Below are 16,371 nucleotides of genomic sequence, written 5' to 3' on the forward strand. Positions count from 1 at the left end.
TGTCTGTACTCTGACAATTGATACCAGCTCATTCAGATCTTTCCTGATTTCTTTCTGCTTCAAATATGAAGTTTGTGACACCTTATTTGAAACTTCTCAAGATAGGAAAGGCTGCTCTTGCTATTGATATACATATATCAATATGTATATTGTAAACACTCAAAGCAGGTGTTTCCTTCAGATTCCTTTGCTGATGATAATTTTATTTATCTCTGCAGGTCTCTCTCTGTCTGTCCCCTTTCTTCCCTTCTGGATTTGTTTTTTTTTTAAACTTACCATACCTAATTTATGGATTAGTGCCTTTCCCAGCATTTTCCCGGCTCCTCAAGGGACTGACTTACATTAAGACATCCTGGCTGCATCTCGTGCCATCATGAAAGTGGTAGCTTCTGATCACACATTTATTTAGCACAGAGCATCTTTGAAATCACAAGAGCTGTTGTTTTCCTACCACACAATTATCTGCATATGGAATATTTCTTCTTCTTTCTTTTTTTTCTGTTTGAAAGAATATTAATTCTAGATTAATTCTGGCACTCTTTTGTGAACTTAAATGCACTTTTCAAAGCTTTTGCATCCTAAGATCTTAAATCTGCACTGTGAAAAGATACCCAAATTACAAATGAGGTATCCTAGGTGTAAAACTATGTTATCCTAGTGCCTTTGTGTCCATGTTCCTGATGTCTTGGGAGAGCTTGAATGCCATCCTGACCAACCATTCTTCTCTCCATTTCTGAGCTAGCTGTAGGGTTTTGTGCTGATACAACTTCAGCCTTATTTCCAAATTTTGTTAAGTATCAGAAAATAACGATGATTTAATTGTGATTTTTAAAAATCATATTTAAAAATCAGACTTTGGATCCTATGACACTCTTGAAATGTTGATTCTTGTTCAGTTTTTAATACTCGTTAGGGCAATAATAGTAGGTGGAATTGAAGATGGAAGCTGAAAAGCAAAGATATTAATTAGGTTGTTCATGAAAACCTATGACTCAGTCCTCAAATGTGGTATGGACTAAGGCTCAGCTATTGTTAGGGACGTAACTGAAGCATCTGTGGAAAATTTAGTCAAAGGAGTCTTTCTAGACAGTTAACAGAGAATAGGGGCACCTTCAGAGTTTGGTTCAGCTGAACTAAGATCTGAATTGCTCTTTGAAGTTGCCTGTGTCTCTTCGTTGACTGTAGAAGGAGTCTGAGATGACTAGGCTCCTAACTTAGAGGCCTCAGGTAAGTGTCAAAAATTTATCATGTTTAAAAATATTGTTTTAAAAGTAATATTTATGCTGCTTATGTGCAGTATATGGCTTCCCATTGTTAGGAGAAAAACACATGAAGTGCATTGATTCACAGATGACAGTCAAAATCACAGGTATCAACATAAAGACTGGCAGCTCTTTGGATGTGAAATCTGAGTATAAAGTAAAGGAATAGAAAATTACTAGCCATGGCTTACTTTCCTTGCATCCTTAACAAGTATTATATTTCATCCATGGTTTTAATATTGCAAGTGCAAAGTGCTTACTATTATATACCATCCCCTGTTACAGGGGATACTCTACTATATTGTAAAACTTCCGTTCAGGCTAAAAGTACTTTAGCATTTCATATTTTAGATTAGATAGACATGATTTCTCCTTTAGATATTGGCCAGAAGACCTCTTTTCCAATAGTACCATCAGAATGTTGTAGTAGCAGATGAGAACGGACATATAATCCATGGTATACCTGAATTCTTCATTACTGTCAGGTGTATTTTCCTAATCCATCTGTATGGAAATTGTATTCAAATACTATTTTAAATTTATATTTAATGATCTACTAAAGTATGACAGGCACATGTTTTTTCAATAGTGTAATTATACACTGAAGAAATTAAGGAAACCTGTACTTTTGAATACATATCATCTATCCACACATGTTAGCTAGCAGAAAAGTCACTCTGGAAGATGTGGGGTGACAGACAGATAATTGTGGAGGTCATCTTAAGGTGATTGGCATTACTGATGGGTAGTATTAATGTGGGGCTGAGTTCTAGCCAGTGAGATAGGAATACAACCAGCCTTCAGTAAGACTGGTGCTGGTGTTTAAGCCTGAGGCCGATGAGAATGGTTGTTCTGAGTGTAAAGGTGGGGTTAGGTTTTGGAGAGGCTGGGTGATGACATACAGTCTAAAACTTGTCTAAAACTTGGCCACTGGGCTAGGTATAGTATTTAGCAATAATACTGTTGGGTTTAGAGTCAGGTGTGGGACTGCTGGGGAGGATTGAATGAATTAGGTTTAGGTTTAGGGTGTTTCATGCCAGCAGCAGCAGTTGATTTATGGCAGGGTCTGCAGAGGGCTGGTGTCAACCAGAGACATTTGGTTATTGCTGAGCCAAGGCTTTACAGGGGTAACTGAGCTTGTGTTTGGTTTAGGCTTAGGCAGGCATTGACTGGTGAATGGGAAGTGGGGTTTGGTGAAGGAGGATCAGTTAAGCAAGGTAGCAGGCACAGCGCCTGACTGAAGAGGCTTAAGTGTGAAGCTGAAATTTGTCTGTATTTCTTAGCCAAGAAAGGGGTGGAGATGAGAGCCAGGGTTCAAGTTGTGTCAGTGAACAAAGTATAATTGAGGTTGCATCTGAACTGCAAGGCTGATGCAATCTCCAGTTCTCTGGTAGTCCAAAGCAAGTGATTTGCTGGAGCCCAACACGCATCCTGCCTTGCTTCAGCTTCCTGGGATGCAATTCCAGTAAAACAAAGACACAGTTTGGATGTTCATTTGAAATGAAGAACATAAGTTATGAGGACCAATCAATTTATATGTAGGTGTAAGTCTAAAATGGTCTTCCTTCTTGGGGACGTCTGTCTGTTCAGTGAGCCTATGTAGGCTCAACACTGAGGCTACAGTGAAATCAAGGGGTGAGATTTTATATATATTATATATTCTATATATATTATATGTATAATATTGAAAATGTTGATGTAGAGCAGTGTCTGTGCAGGTCAGCTGTACTAGATTTAGGGCTGATAACTGAGAGGAAGGGAACTGACTCTAGGTAAGTAAGAATTTTGTGGTGATTATTTTTTGAAGTCTAACACTGGATTGTGGCTTGGATTCTAAGTAAAAAGGTCTGATCAGGTTGCAATAATTCAGAGTAGTTAGGATTCCAGTCTGCGTCAGCAGGATTGTTTTAGATACGAAGTTAGTGAAGGGTGTTTTGTGCAGATTTGAGGTTTAGCTGTCTGGTAAGCCTTAAATAATTCCTAAAAACAAATTTGCTAATATTTAGATGCTGCTGATGTCACGGATGTGCTGAGAGGTCTGATCAGACAGCACATCTCTGGTAAACATAAGGAGAAAGCTCCTTAGGGAAGTGATCTCCACACCTGTCTATAAACCAGAGGAGTGGTGAACCAAGCTTCTTTTGCTTACACTGAATTCCAACATGTTTTTTGATAAATATCTATTTAAGTGTACGCAAAAAAAAAAAAAAAAAAAAAAAAAGTCATCTTAAACTGGAGGAGGTGTATTTCCAAATGTTGCACTTGCCCATGTCTTAGCATTCAATCTCTGTCCTCATGCAATAAACAGCAATGTTACACATAGCAAGTAACACATTTTGGGTATGGTCTTGCAGCTGTTCCTTTACTGATCTTAACTTCTTCTGTTTCTAGTATACTGAGGAAGAGAAGCATGTATCTTTGTGCCAGATCAACAGACTATTTTCAGGTCTGAGTTCTGGGGACTGAATTTTTCCTGTTAAATTAAATCACTTGATGACAGGCTGTGCAGAGATGAGTCAGCTCTTTTGAGCAGATTGCATTTGAGTAAAGTACAGGTAAAACAAGTATAGATTAAATCCAATTACACAGCAACTGGCTTACTGTCCAGTAGGTCCAGCCAAGAAACTTGGAGGCCTCAGTGACTGAGCAGCTGAATTAAGTCAACCCAGAATATCTCATCTGTGCTTCAGGCTCTGTCCTCTGAAAGAGGCTCACTGCAGGCTTTTGGGAATGATCCCAAACTGTGCTGGAACCAATACTGTTTTGGAGAATGTTAGTTGGTGCAGGGCAGCAACGTGCCAGGAGCAGTAGTGTGGAAGATCATGTTCCAGCGCCCAGGAATCCTCTGGCCACTGCTGAGTTTTACAGCCTTAGAGACTGGAAGACCAGATGTCTCTCTGTCAATCAGTTTTGCTTTTAAGCAGTTCCTTATAATATATTGGTACTTGTGTCTTGTTAGCATCTTGTGATGGTGTCAGCACCATTTTTTTAGAACTTCTTATTTAGTGCATACTGTATGGGAGCAAATCTTCAGGCTGGTAACCTGGTAGGTAGTAGGCTGAGTATAACCACAAATATGGAAAGCATGAAGGGCTGCTACCATACCCAAGCATTTACAACACTGTATGTTGGCCCCAAATGTAAGTTCTTTTCTCCTGTACTGCCAGTAGTTGGACGCTGAAAATACAATTTGCACATCTCTGCTTTTATCATAAACCCTAGAAGAAGCTAAAATTTTACTTTTCCTTGAAATAAATTTATTTACGGAAGGTGTACCTTAACATTTCAAAAACTTGAATTTTTATTAGTTTACGTATAAGTATTTTCATGGATCTCATGTCTGAAGTCTCTGTGGTTGTAAATAAAGTGTACTTCAGTTTCATTTATATAAAGCAAATTATACATTACAGCCTATAGAATGATAATTTAGGAAGCTGCTTTCAGCTGAGGATATTTCACAGTGTCTTTAAAGCACATGATAGTATTGAATCTCACTACATTGGAGTATTGGAAGGTTTTTTAAATTGGTACTATCAGAAATTATCAAATATATGTAATATGTATCATGCACATATAGACTCAGTACTTAATAGGTCTCTGAAATGGTACGTTAACATTTTTTCCGTGTATTTTTTAGGATTTCTGTGTCCATTTCACTTCTTTGTACACTTGTGGTATCAAATTGCAGATAAACAATATTTTAAAGTAAATTTAAAAATTGAAGTGGTACCTATGAGAAATGAATGACAGTATTCATTTGCTTAATCCAAGGTGGCCTTGTCGTTGTAGATGCCACCAAACACCCCACCTGACCTCTGGGTGCCATTCCAGAAGGATGTGGGGTTTTTAATAGCTGTGTGACAAGCCAGCTAGCCCTGTCCTTATGGCTTAAAACTAATGTGTCTGAGATGACACTAAAAATCCATGTTTGGGCAACTGAGTCACTTCTGAAGTGACTCCTATTAGGGTCTCCTCTACAAAAATGTGCTATGAAGGCAGAGCTTAGAACAGTGAAGAGTCATGTAGTGTTGGATTTTTTATTATTAAGCAGGTTGTCAGCAATCAGGAAAATTGACATCAGTGTGTTTTTTTGCCTAACTTTCCCCCTCTGTACCTTGATCTTCTTCTGTCCTGTCTGGTGTTCCTGTTCTTCGTCGCTATTAGAGCAGGCACCCTTGGTGCATATGCTGGAGCCCATAGAGGAGCTTTCAGAAGAGGAAAAAGGTAATGGTTGATTCAGCACAAAATATAGTGGCATGTCTTTCCTGAAAGTAAAAATGTAAACATAACTTGATACCTACGGTATTTGTCACTGTATTTGAGTATGCTTATGTGATATGGGTGGGAGCATTCCTTGTTTGTGTCAGTCTCCTGTTTGCTATTGGTGCTTGTAAATATTGTGATTTCGTTTTTACGAAAATCTGGTTAACTCCTTAAAGCAGGCATGTTTCATATGTCTGAAGGCCCTAGAACTAAACAGAACAAAAAAATTTTGGTGGGGAGCACCTCCTTAATAGGAAATTCTTGGTGTTGACGCTATTGCAATGTATGCTCACTTCAACACTGTGTAAGAAGATAAAGAGCTCAGATAAAAGAAGGAAGTTGGTGGAGGAGAAGTTTGAAGCTGCCTGCTTTCATAGATGAACGAAAGATACTTTTTCAAGTAGTCTGAGTTACTTCTACCTCTAAGCAGCCACAGCTCCAGTGGCAGTTCTGCAGTTCTGAATGAAATTATATTTGCCCGGTGCTGGCAGCTCTTCTTCTGCTTTATCTGAGGAAAACTTGGAGAAGGCCACATTTACTGTGACAGAAGAGAAAGCATTGGTTCATCTGCATGGTATTCTTCTGAAGAAGGCCAACAGCACTTTAAATGAAATGCCACATAGCTGAATAGGATAATAATCTGTACTATGTGCAAAAATCAAAACCAGTCTTGAACATTATAGCCACTGAGCTTAAATTTGGGAGGAATGATGCTGTTTTGGAGGTAACATTGTTGTTTAAATACATCTGCATGTAAGTGAGAGGTTTCCCCAGGGAAAATCCAGTGACACCAAACAATCTGAAATAAAGACTGCTCACATTTTTGCCGTTCTTTCTGCAGTTTCTCTTGCTTGCCATCTTCTCTCTTGATGGATTGACTGTCTTTGATTTTTCTGCTGTGTCTAAAGGCATGGCCTGCAGTACAAAGGAGAGAAAGAAAGAATGCAGTCTGAAACGATAGACCTGGATTCTTTTGTTTCTGTGACAGCCATTTGTAAGGGAGAGTGTGAAAATTCTTGACTTCACAGATTATTTCATAGGATTATGGAGGAGCTGAGAAAACAGATCAGACTTAAGGTCCCTTTTCTCCAAAGCTGTCAAATCTAGGGGGTTTTCTTCATTTGTTTTTTTAATAATAATAATAAAACGGTTCCTTAAATAGTTGGCTCTAGCAAAGAGGATTTGGCTTGAGTTAATTAACAAGAATTAATATTGTTATTAGTTAAGATAATGCTGGATAGTCTTGTTACCCTTGTTAGTATGTAGTAATTATGAATTTTAAAATGCTTTTAGATGGATCTGCTTTATTATAAGGATTAACATCTGAAAGGGACAGGATTTTCAGAAGTCTCCTAGGAGTCTTCCACTTTAAAATGTTCCAGTTCTGGCTTTGTGGGAGGATTTCATACTACATAATGTACCTTTTCCTCACAGGAGGTAGTCTGATAACTCTAGCATCTGTGAGCAGGTTGCTTCTTTTAGGACTCTGCTCTACAGCCAAGTTACTTTTAATCCCACTTATGTCAGGGATTGAGTTGTCCACATAGTTCCCAAAGCCAGATAAGATTTCAGTCAGATTCTGTCCTCTACAACGCAGATCTGTTAGTATGGTATCTGGACATTTTTTCAGTTTTTATTACCTATAGTCCTTTATATCAAGCCATCAAGCCATTTCCTCAAAACAATCTAAATATCATTTGTGTATCTTAAGGCTTTTTTGGGTCCTGTTCAGGATGCTTATTTTTCCCCTTGAAGAAAAAGTTAAATGAAACTGCTTTTTGAGCAATCATTGTTTAAAAAGAGAAAGGTGGCACTTGTTTTTTTTGTTTGTTTGTTTTTTGTTTTGTTTTGTGTTCTAAAGAAAACATTTAAAAATCACAGTATGGAATTATTCCCTCATTTATACCCTTGTGTGTAGGCTTGCAAATGACTGCTGCCCTATAGGGCCTACTGGAAAGAGACAAACTCCTGCCCAAGATTAACCTTTTATTTGAGGGGCAAAGTTGTGAGTGTGATTTGCATCATGTTTTCCTGGGATGTTGTGTACAGAATCACAGAATCATCCGGGTTGGAAAGGGCCTCTGAGATCAAGTCCAACCCTTGATCAACTCCCACTGTGGTTACCAGACCATGGCACTGAGTGCCACATCCACTCTCTTCTTAAAAACCTCCAGGGAGGGAGAATCCACCACCTCCCTGGGCAGCCCATTCCAATGCCTGATCACCCTCTCTGTAAAGAATTTTTTCTAATATCCAACCTAAACCTCTCCTGGCAGATCTTAAGTCCATGCCCTCTTGTCTTACTGGGAGATGCCTGGGAAAAGAGACCAACCCCCCTGGCTACCCCCTCCTTTCAAGGGAGTTGTAGAGAGTGATGAGGTCTCCTCTGAGCCTCTTCTTCTCCAGGCTGAACAGCCCCAGCTCCCTCAGCCCTTCCTCACAGGACTTGTGCTGGATCCCTTCACAGCCTCTTTGCTCTTCTCTGGACCTGCTCCAGCACCTCAATCTCCTTCCTGAACTGAGGGAATCTCTGTACCTCTCTATGTATTCTTTGTCAGCTTTGCAGATCACTGCCAGGCAGAAGCATCTACCATGTTCCCACTGATTATGGCTTCACTTGGTCTGAGTGGCATTCTGTAAAACTCTGTATTGCCAGAATCACTTGATAAGGAGATTCCAAATGGGAATCTTTTGCTTCTTTACTCCTCTGTATGACCCTGTAGCACTTTGGCTCAACTTAAATGTCATCAGTCTTCAGCTTAGGTGGAAGAATGTCTAGATGATTCTTTTTTTCTTGCATAAGAGTTCATGTCATTACTGACACTTAAAGCAAGGGAAAGAGATAGAAAATTCTTTGTCTGCTTTTAAGTATGTATAACGCCATGCATAGAAGAAAATACAACACTGAACTTTGTCCTTGAAAGAGTTTTGAAGATAATATTATCCAACATGTATATTTTGTGAAATGGTCTGCCTCAGACTGAGGTTCTGTCTTAACAAGACTTTTATTAGAACTTTATTAGAACTTAGAAAGTATTAGAACTTTCCAAAGATTTTATTTCAGTATGTGCTTTTTGTCAGAGAATATTGCATTGTTGGAAGATGGTTTTGAGAACAAGTTTGTCATATTCCTGATGGAGTTCAGCTTTGATTTGCAATACCCCTTGCAGGGGACTCAATCATCAGAAGATAGTCTTGATTTTTCAGACATTTCCAAGAACAGTTCTAAAAGTAAAGATCTCTTGTTAAATATTCAGTCACAGGGAAAAATAAATAATTATGATGGTGAGTACCAAGTACTGAGGTATGGATGCCTAGTGAGCAGACTTTTGTAAGCTAGCACAAGATTTTTTAAAAAATGCAACTCCTTGTAGACAAAAAGTCTATGTCTTTAGTGCACATGTCTATGGTGTTTCTAAAAAATGCATGGTTTGGTGCAGTTTTTAATTGTCTCCTGTACTGTGGATTTTTCAATTGTCTCTTGAATGCGTTATTCTATTCTTATTTCAGAAACTGAAAAAGGTGATCTTAAAACAGGTAGAAGTAACCACTATTTAATAAATGCTTTGAAGACTTGGCCTTCTTTAGTTAAAGAATTACGAGCTGTTTTGGAGCAAGCCCTGGAGGAGAAGTTGGAATCCTTGGGAATTAAAGCAGTAAGATTATTTAGAGTTATTTAAAATAGCTGAAATCCTTGTCCCAGATTTTAGCTGTTCTCTTTCACTCCTGTACAACAATCCTTAACCTATAAAATCCAAAGCTAAATTTCCTTGTTATACATTAGTGTAATTCATTAACCTGAGGGTATGTCCAAATTAGGGCTGGGGAGGATATGGCAGCACCCGCGAGCACTGGTACCACCTTTTGTGATTTTCATACAAGCTTTGTGACATTTGAAGTTAAAGGGAGTGCATATAATTGTAGTCTATAAATCCCAGAAATAATATCCCTTGTGTTTACAATACAATTTGTTTCCTTAGGGTGTTCGTGGTATCCCAAATGATCGCTTAAATAAAATTCTGCGTGCTATTGAAGCTGCTCGAGAATGCAAACAGAAGCAAGAGCCTGACATTCAGAGGATTCGAGAGGATCTTGAACGCCAGATTAGCTTTAGGGTTGAAGAGAAATCATCGTCCTTTAATAGACATGTTTCCTGTCCTCAGCTTCCTTCAGAAGGTTAAAAAAAACTTCATTTTTTTTCTTTTTGTATTTTTTTTTCCCTTACATTTTAAAACCGGTACAGAATGTTTTATCTAGAAACATTTCTGTCTAGCTGATTTACTAACTTTTCACATAAATATGTTACATAGTGTGGGCCAACTAAACAGTTTCCTGTGAAGGGTTCTTGACATTGTGTTTAATTTTACCTCATATTTGCAAGATACATGGTAACTGTGAACTGTTATGAAGGAAAAAAAAATAATTTTTTTTTTTCCTTTTTGTTAAAACTATAATCTGCAGGAGGGGCATTTTTAATTTTGCAAGTGACATATAAAAGATACCAAATATTGTTTCTCATGATGAGATAACACAACTTCTCTTGTAGATAAGCAGAAGTTCAGTCAGTTGGGAAGTTCCTCATCCAGCACCCCACAAAAACCCGCGAAGCGATCTTCCACAGCCGTGCGCCCAGCTGAACAAAGAGCAGCCCTGCCTGAGAATACTTCTACTCCAAAGTAAGAGATGCTGTTCTCATACTACTCATGCCTCAGGTAACAATCCTATAGATTTGGGGTTTTTTATGGCTGATATGAACAATTCCTCTTAATATTGTAAGGACTGAGCAAAGAATTCACATTGCTTCTCTCTGAAATTTATGCTCACTTAGTTAACTGTCAGTCTTGAAATAACTTGTCTTATTTTTAGATCCAAGAAGCCTTTTGGAAATGAAGTTTCCAGAAAGACATCAAGTATCACGTATGGTTTTTTTTCCTTGTATTTTTGAAGAAAATAGATTTGATGACTGAATATACACATGCTTGCCACATAAAAATTATAACTATCTATAATTATATATTATAACTGCTTATCGTAAGTATTTTTAAACTATAAACACTTTCTGGACTGCATATTTAATGTTTTGTTTTAACATCTTACTCCATTTGAGGCTGTTGCTATAATCCCAGGATGTTCTCCTTTCAGCAGATGAATATCTGTTGTGAACCAGAGAGGGGCATTCAATAAAATCAGATACTATTACTTCTTTTAGTTTTGTTCTCAGATGCTTTTCTGAGCCAGCTAAAAGCATTTAAAGACTTTGATGTTCTTATTTTTTTCAGTTTATTGATATTTTCTTACTGTGACCAAAATTAAATACGATATTCCAGATTCCAGTCACATCAGATGCATTACTTTGTCGTTTCATGCACTGAAAATTTCCTAAATTATTTTCATTTAACAGAGTATCAAAGCAGACTTTCTGTGATGCAGAACTGATCCTGAACTTTGCTCTCCCTGCTGATCCATGAAAGCCTGTCTTTGCTTGCCTGGCAAGACTTGTTATATATTAGTCTGTTGTTTTGTAAAGATAATTGCAGAGATGGAAATATTCCTGTCTATATAAGAGATCATTTTGTGATAACTTTCTGAGTTTATTTAGCAATATGATTTCTTTTAAATAGTTTTATGGATAGTTAGAATTTATGGTAGCTTCTGTTTTTTTATTTTATGTAAGAAACTGCATGTATTATTTGGAAGGAAAATACAAAGAGGTTTAAACATGTGTGTAGCAGTGCAATCACTGAAACCCAGTAAGTCCTTGGCTTGTATGTGTTTTTGCTTAGAACTCCACCATTCAGTTCAGAAGAAGAAGTAAACGAAGATGATTTTAAGCAGGCTTACAAATCACCAGAATTCCTGCAGAAGCAGTCAAAAGCATCAAATGACAAAGTCAGTGCTTTTCAGAAGGTTCCTGGCAAAAGCAATATGGATGGGCCAGAGGAGAGTGAAGGTGAAGAAACTGGAACACCTGCCAAAACTTCAAAAGGTGTTTTCACAGCTTTTGTAAATTCATGTTATAACAGCTGCCCATGATTTTGCATTTCTTCATCATATTTCTGTGTTAGAAAACATGTTGCAGGCAGAGGAGTCTCCAGTCTGTGTACGTTTGTGTGCACTTTATGGTTTTGCTAATGTGTTTATATTAATATAGTACTTAGAGGTGTCAGTTCAGAATAGATGCACGTGATCCCTTCCTACCCAAAGCTGTGATCATGCTGTTTCATAGAAATGCAGAAAAAGAGGCAACCACTGTCTCAAACACTTTTTTTTTTTTTTTTTTTTTGATTCGTGGAAGATTTCTAGAGGGTGTATAATCAAGCTCCTTATTGTGAATGGAAACTGTCAATGTGTATTTTTTATGAACTTTAGGAACAGTTATTCAAAAACTGACAGAACAAGTTGGAAAGAGCCTTTCTAACCGTGGGAATAAGAACAAACCAGCTGGAGGGATTAACGTTGCGCAGGCGTTTGTTAAGAAAGAAGAGGTGCAAGAACTGAAGGTATCACTTTTAAAAGCCATTATTTCATTAAGTAATTGAACCAGATATGTATCTAGTATTTTTTTTTTTTCACCCTGAAACCATCATGATGCAGGGAAGAGCTTGACTCTCCAAGATAGTTCTGGAATGACAGCTAAGTACTCCTTTTGAGTATGTCTGCAGTCGTACGTAGCTCACTCACTAGATCTTTTCTGTGGCAAGCGGCCTCTTCATCCACACTGCTTATTTGCTTTTGCTCTGACTTTTTTTGATCACTACAGCTTACCCTAAAGTTTGAGCACGGTATGATTTTCATACATTCTAGCAGCATAGAGAGAGCCTTTCTTTAATTGTTTTCTTATAGTCTTGTTTTGGCGGAGGAAAAGATTCATTTCCTTACCTAGCATTTCAAAATGTGGTTTTTTTCTAGAGGTTTATCTGATGTGGAACATTATAATACATTTTGAGGAGGGGACAAATTCCATTTCTGAATATGGTCTTTGTTCTGCTGCATCTATTTGCAATCATACTCTGTTTTCAAAGTATATCAGATACATCACTGATGTCTGTCCATTGAATATGGCATATATTCACCATCAGAATAGTAATACAACTTATTTTTTACCCTCCAGGCTAGCATAAGGTCCCACTTTTCCCCTCAGTTTAGAGTTTTATAATTGGTAAGCCATTTCAGTGCAAACTGTTCTTTACCTGAACAGTTTTTTAAGAAAACCAGAAGTTTATCTAAGTCAGAAGTTGACAGAAGATATTGCTGTTTATATCACTTTTAGTAATTGTTACTAGATTCAAGTAGACAGTCAGATACTAGTTCTAGCATTTGATAAAAAATTTTTTTCACTGAATAATCAAGTGATAATTACTGAAAATCCTGTTATCCATAATAAAACTAATACCTCAGGACTTCCTTAATTTTAGTTAAATCTGAAATTTTTCATGCCTCCCAGGAGTGACACTTCTATTGCAGTTTCTAGAAAGGGGCAATTGTCTTAATCAACTTTAACTGAATGGTAATCACATTTGCCTTCTGTGCTTTTAATTGCCACTGGTGACACCTGACTTGTCCACTGACTGTGAGCTGCATATAACACCAGACTCAAATTTTTCAACTCAGATGTGACTGTTACAGTGTAATTTTCTGTATAAATATTGCTTTCAAATTCTCTGCAAAGTCAAGACTCTAAAATGTTCACAGTGAAATTTAGGGGATGTTAAATTTTGCAAAGATCTGTGGATGGTTGGCCAGTGTGTTAAGGAATTTGAGCTTCAAGAGCAAAAAGCTGTAGCAAAAGAGGTCAGTGTTCTAAAGATGCCTTAGTTTTCACTGGTAGTTCTCAGAATGTATAAAACCACAAAACTTTATAAAGTATCCCATTGTCATATGTGTTATAAAGGTCATGTTTCACAGAAATAACTTCAGAAACATTCTCAGGAAAATTAGTTTTGTGCTTACCTGAGTTCACCTGCACCAGACATTGTATGGATTATGGTATTTCTTTGGAGTAAGCCTTTTGAGTTAATAAAACTGCTTAGCAGTTTTGCTTGTTGCTGTGTATTTACATTTGCTAAAAACTGAATTCTATTTGAAATTGACATTTTTCTGTGTATTTTGTGCTTGAAAAATCAGTTAGGATTTAGCGAATGTCTGAGGAAACTCTTCCTCCAGCATTTCTCAATATATCTGACTCTGACTTTCCCATTACCACACCCTCCAAATACAGATAATTTGAAACAGCAAAATGTTGAATGCTGGTATGTTAATAATACAGGACACTAAGCAGGTCTGTCAGTTTCTGAAAAACAGTTTGCAGTGTTAACATTGAATTATGTTGCAAGATAGGACATTACTGCTGCCTCTTCCCTTCCTTCGAGACACAGAACACGTTCATATTTGTTGGTTTTTTCTCTAGTACCTTACATGGTTTCCTAATAACAGATGAATCTTCTGTGCAAGAGAAATGCCTTTATATCTTAATGTTATATTGAGAGACTCCTGTGAAACAAGGTTTTAGTTTGGGGAGAAACCATCTCTTGCTTTCCACGGCTCAGTTCCAGTGAACCCCATCTGATTGACCTCTAGGGAACTGCTCTACATCTTTTTCCAAAAGCTGAATGAAGATACTTAGTTCTCAGGCAGATGAGATAAGAATGACCATGGATTCACTCCCTTCAGGTTCATCTGTTTGATTTGACTCTCATTTGGGGATTTCATTATGCAAATCCACCACTTAACTAAAAATATACTTACACATGCTGACAATGAATCTTAAGAGGAATACATATTTTACCTTTGAGCACCATGTGGCTGTTTTTAATTTTCATCATTCAATGTTCTCTTTCAGTCAGTTTTAAGTTGAAAAGATCCGTACTGCAATACTAATTTTTTTTTCTGCTGTGAAAACTTGCACAATAACATGTCATGTCTTTGTTTTCATGTATTATACATTCTAATATTTAAGGGACTTTCCATCTCGACTCTTCTTTTTACATTAAACAAGTATTACCTGAACACACAGGTTTCTGCCAGCTACAAAACTGGCAGGACTTTTAATTTTAACTGACATAAAGAACCCAAAACAAAACCACACAGCAAAAACATACTTTAAGCCTTAAAACCATAATAGTGAAATAATACAATGCAGATAATTATGTGGATTTTAATACTGTGGTGATAGATGCCTAAGGGTCACGTGGCAGTGCATTTTTCATTAGCAGTTTCACATTGTGTTCATGGAAGATCACAGCACAACTTTAATATACAGAGAGAAAAATGCATGTTTTTTCTTCTCTCCTATTAGCTCACAGAAACTGATGAAGATGATTGGGATATATCATCAGTAGAAGACTTTTTATTAATGAAAGATGATAAGGGCCAGAAGGCAGCAACAGCTCAGAAAAATGAGTCAAATGCTGCATCTGTGGTACAAGCATGGGGTCTTCAAAAGCCAAATGTACAAAAGGAGGAAGGTAACACATATTCATAGTTCTACATTATAAGTCTTAAGTGCCTGACACACCTGGAGAAGAACTTAAGTATACTGTATTTTACATTGTAATTCAGTATATGGTATTTTATGAGGAAACAACAAGTAAGAAATGAAACAGTGTGTTGATTTTATGTCCTGTAGATATATTTATGGTACATGCTTATATGTAAACAACACATACACATGAAGACACTGAGATCCCAAGAAATTTGAGATTTTAGAACATACAGTAAATCAGGCTTCAACCTTGTCTTAAAAACTAATCACCCGGGATTGTTTTTTTTAATCATTTCCCAAGTTAAGAGAGGAGAGAAATTTTCTTACTTTGTCTTGAGAACAACGATCAAATTTCAGGTTTTTAGAAGATATTTAAATGACGCATTAGGCTAAGATAAATATTTGAACTACTGGTTCAAAGGAACATCCTCAATCCTACACAGAACTTTTATAGTAGTTTCTAGCCCTAATGTTTCAATATATTTAAAGGTTACATCTGTGGGAATTATATAAAGATATTTCAAGTTATTTTTAAAGAGAAAAATGACACTGCTTGTGCTGTGCAATTGTGTTCTGTGACAGAAACAGCCTTCACATTATCAACACTTTAAATTGCCTCACCAGTTTAAATTCTGGACTTCCTGAAGTCCACAAGTGTTTGCTGACGTAGCATGTGATTTTATCCCACAGGTAAATAAAAAGTGAAAATAGATCCCAAATTATTAATAATAATTGTTAATTTATGTATTTATTTGGTTATTTTAACAGGTCCTCATGAAACCGATAAGACCAGCACGTTAAAAAGCAGCTTAGTCACTGTAACAGACTGGAGTGATTCTTCAGATATATGATTGTTGCATTCCTGATGGGAGAATTTAGGGTCCTGAAAAAGTTATTGAAAACTTCAAGTGTCTCATATCCATTTCTCATGCTGGTCATGTAATACCAAGGAGTACTGTTTACACAGACCTTGTCTTTCCGTCCTGAATTTGAAGTAAGAATATTTATATTCAAATTACTGGCCGTGTCTATTTGGAAATCGAGAGTAAACACTTCTTTCTTCTGACCTCAATGGTAAAAGTCTCTTTGATTTCACTGAGGTGAAGATTTTGCCTCTAATGTTTACATTAAAGATTGAAACTGGTCTTGCAAGAAAGCCTGTTGACCAATGAACAGAATTTACTCCAGAGTATTACTTTATAAAGTTTTCAAATGCACATTTTTTTTTGTATTTTATCATAAACTTTATATAAAATTGTGAGCATTTTAAATAAAATATTTCCATGTATTAAAATGTTACATTTCTAACATGGTTTACAATAAACACCAAATGAAAAGAAAATAAGGTTTCAGGTATAAATCTAG

At 36.9% G+C, this 16,371-nt stretch overlaps 1 protein-coding gene across 1 annotated transcript in view; it reads left to right on the forward strand.

The window, feature by feature from the left end:
* DZIP1 (DAZ interacting zinc finger protein 1) overlaps positions 1–16,033 on the forward strand; it is a 37,704-nt gene extending 21,671 nt beyond the window's left edge. The window contains exons 12-19 of the mRNA XM_030459060.1: positions 9,036–9,181; positions 9,506–9,701; positions 10,072–10,201; positions 10,392–10,442; positions 11,309–11,511; positions 11,895–12,025; positions 14,821–14,989; positions 15,775–16,033. Of these exons, the coding sequence (XP_030314920.1) occupies positions 9,036–9,181; positions 9,506–9,701; positions 10,072–10,201; positions 10,392–10,442; positions 11,309–11,511; positions 11,895–12,025; positions 14,821–14,989; positions 15,775–15,857 (1,109 nt within the window). The 3' untranslated portion in view covers positions 15,858–16,033. The remainder of the gene's footprint in view (positions 1–9,035; positions 9,182–9,505; positions 9,702–10,071; positions 10,202–10,391; positions 10,443–11,308; positions 11,512–11,894; positions 12,026–14,820; positions 14,990–15,774) is intronic.
* Positions 16,034–16,371: the final 338 nt, after the last annotated feature.

Source organism: Calypte anna, chromosome 1 (genome assembly GCF_003957555.1).
Source record: "Calypte anna isolate BGI_N300 chromosome 1, bCalAnn1_v1.p, whole genome shotgun sequence".
Taxonomy (NCBI): Eukaryota; Metazoa; Chordata; class Aves; order Apodiformes; family Trochilidae; genus Calypte; species Calypte anna.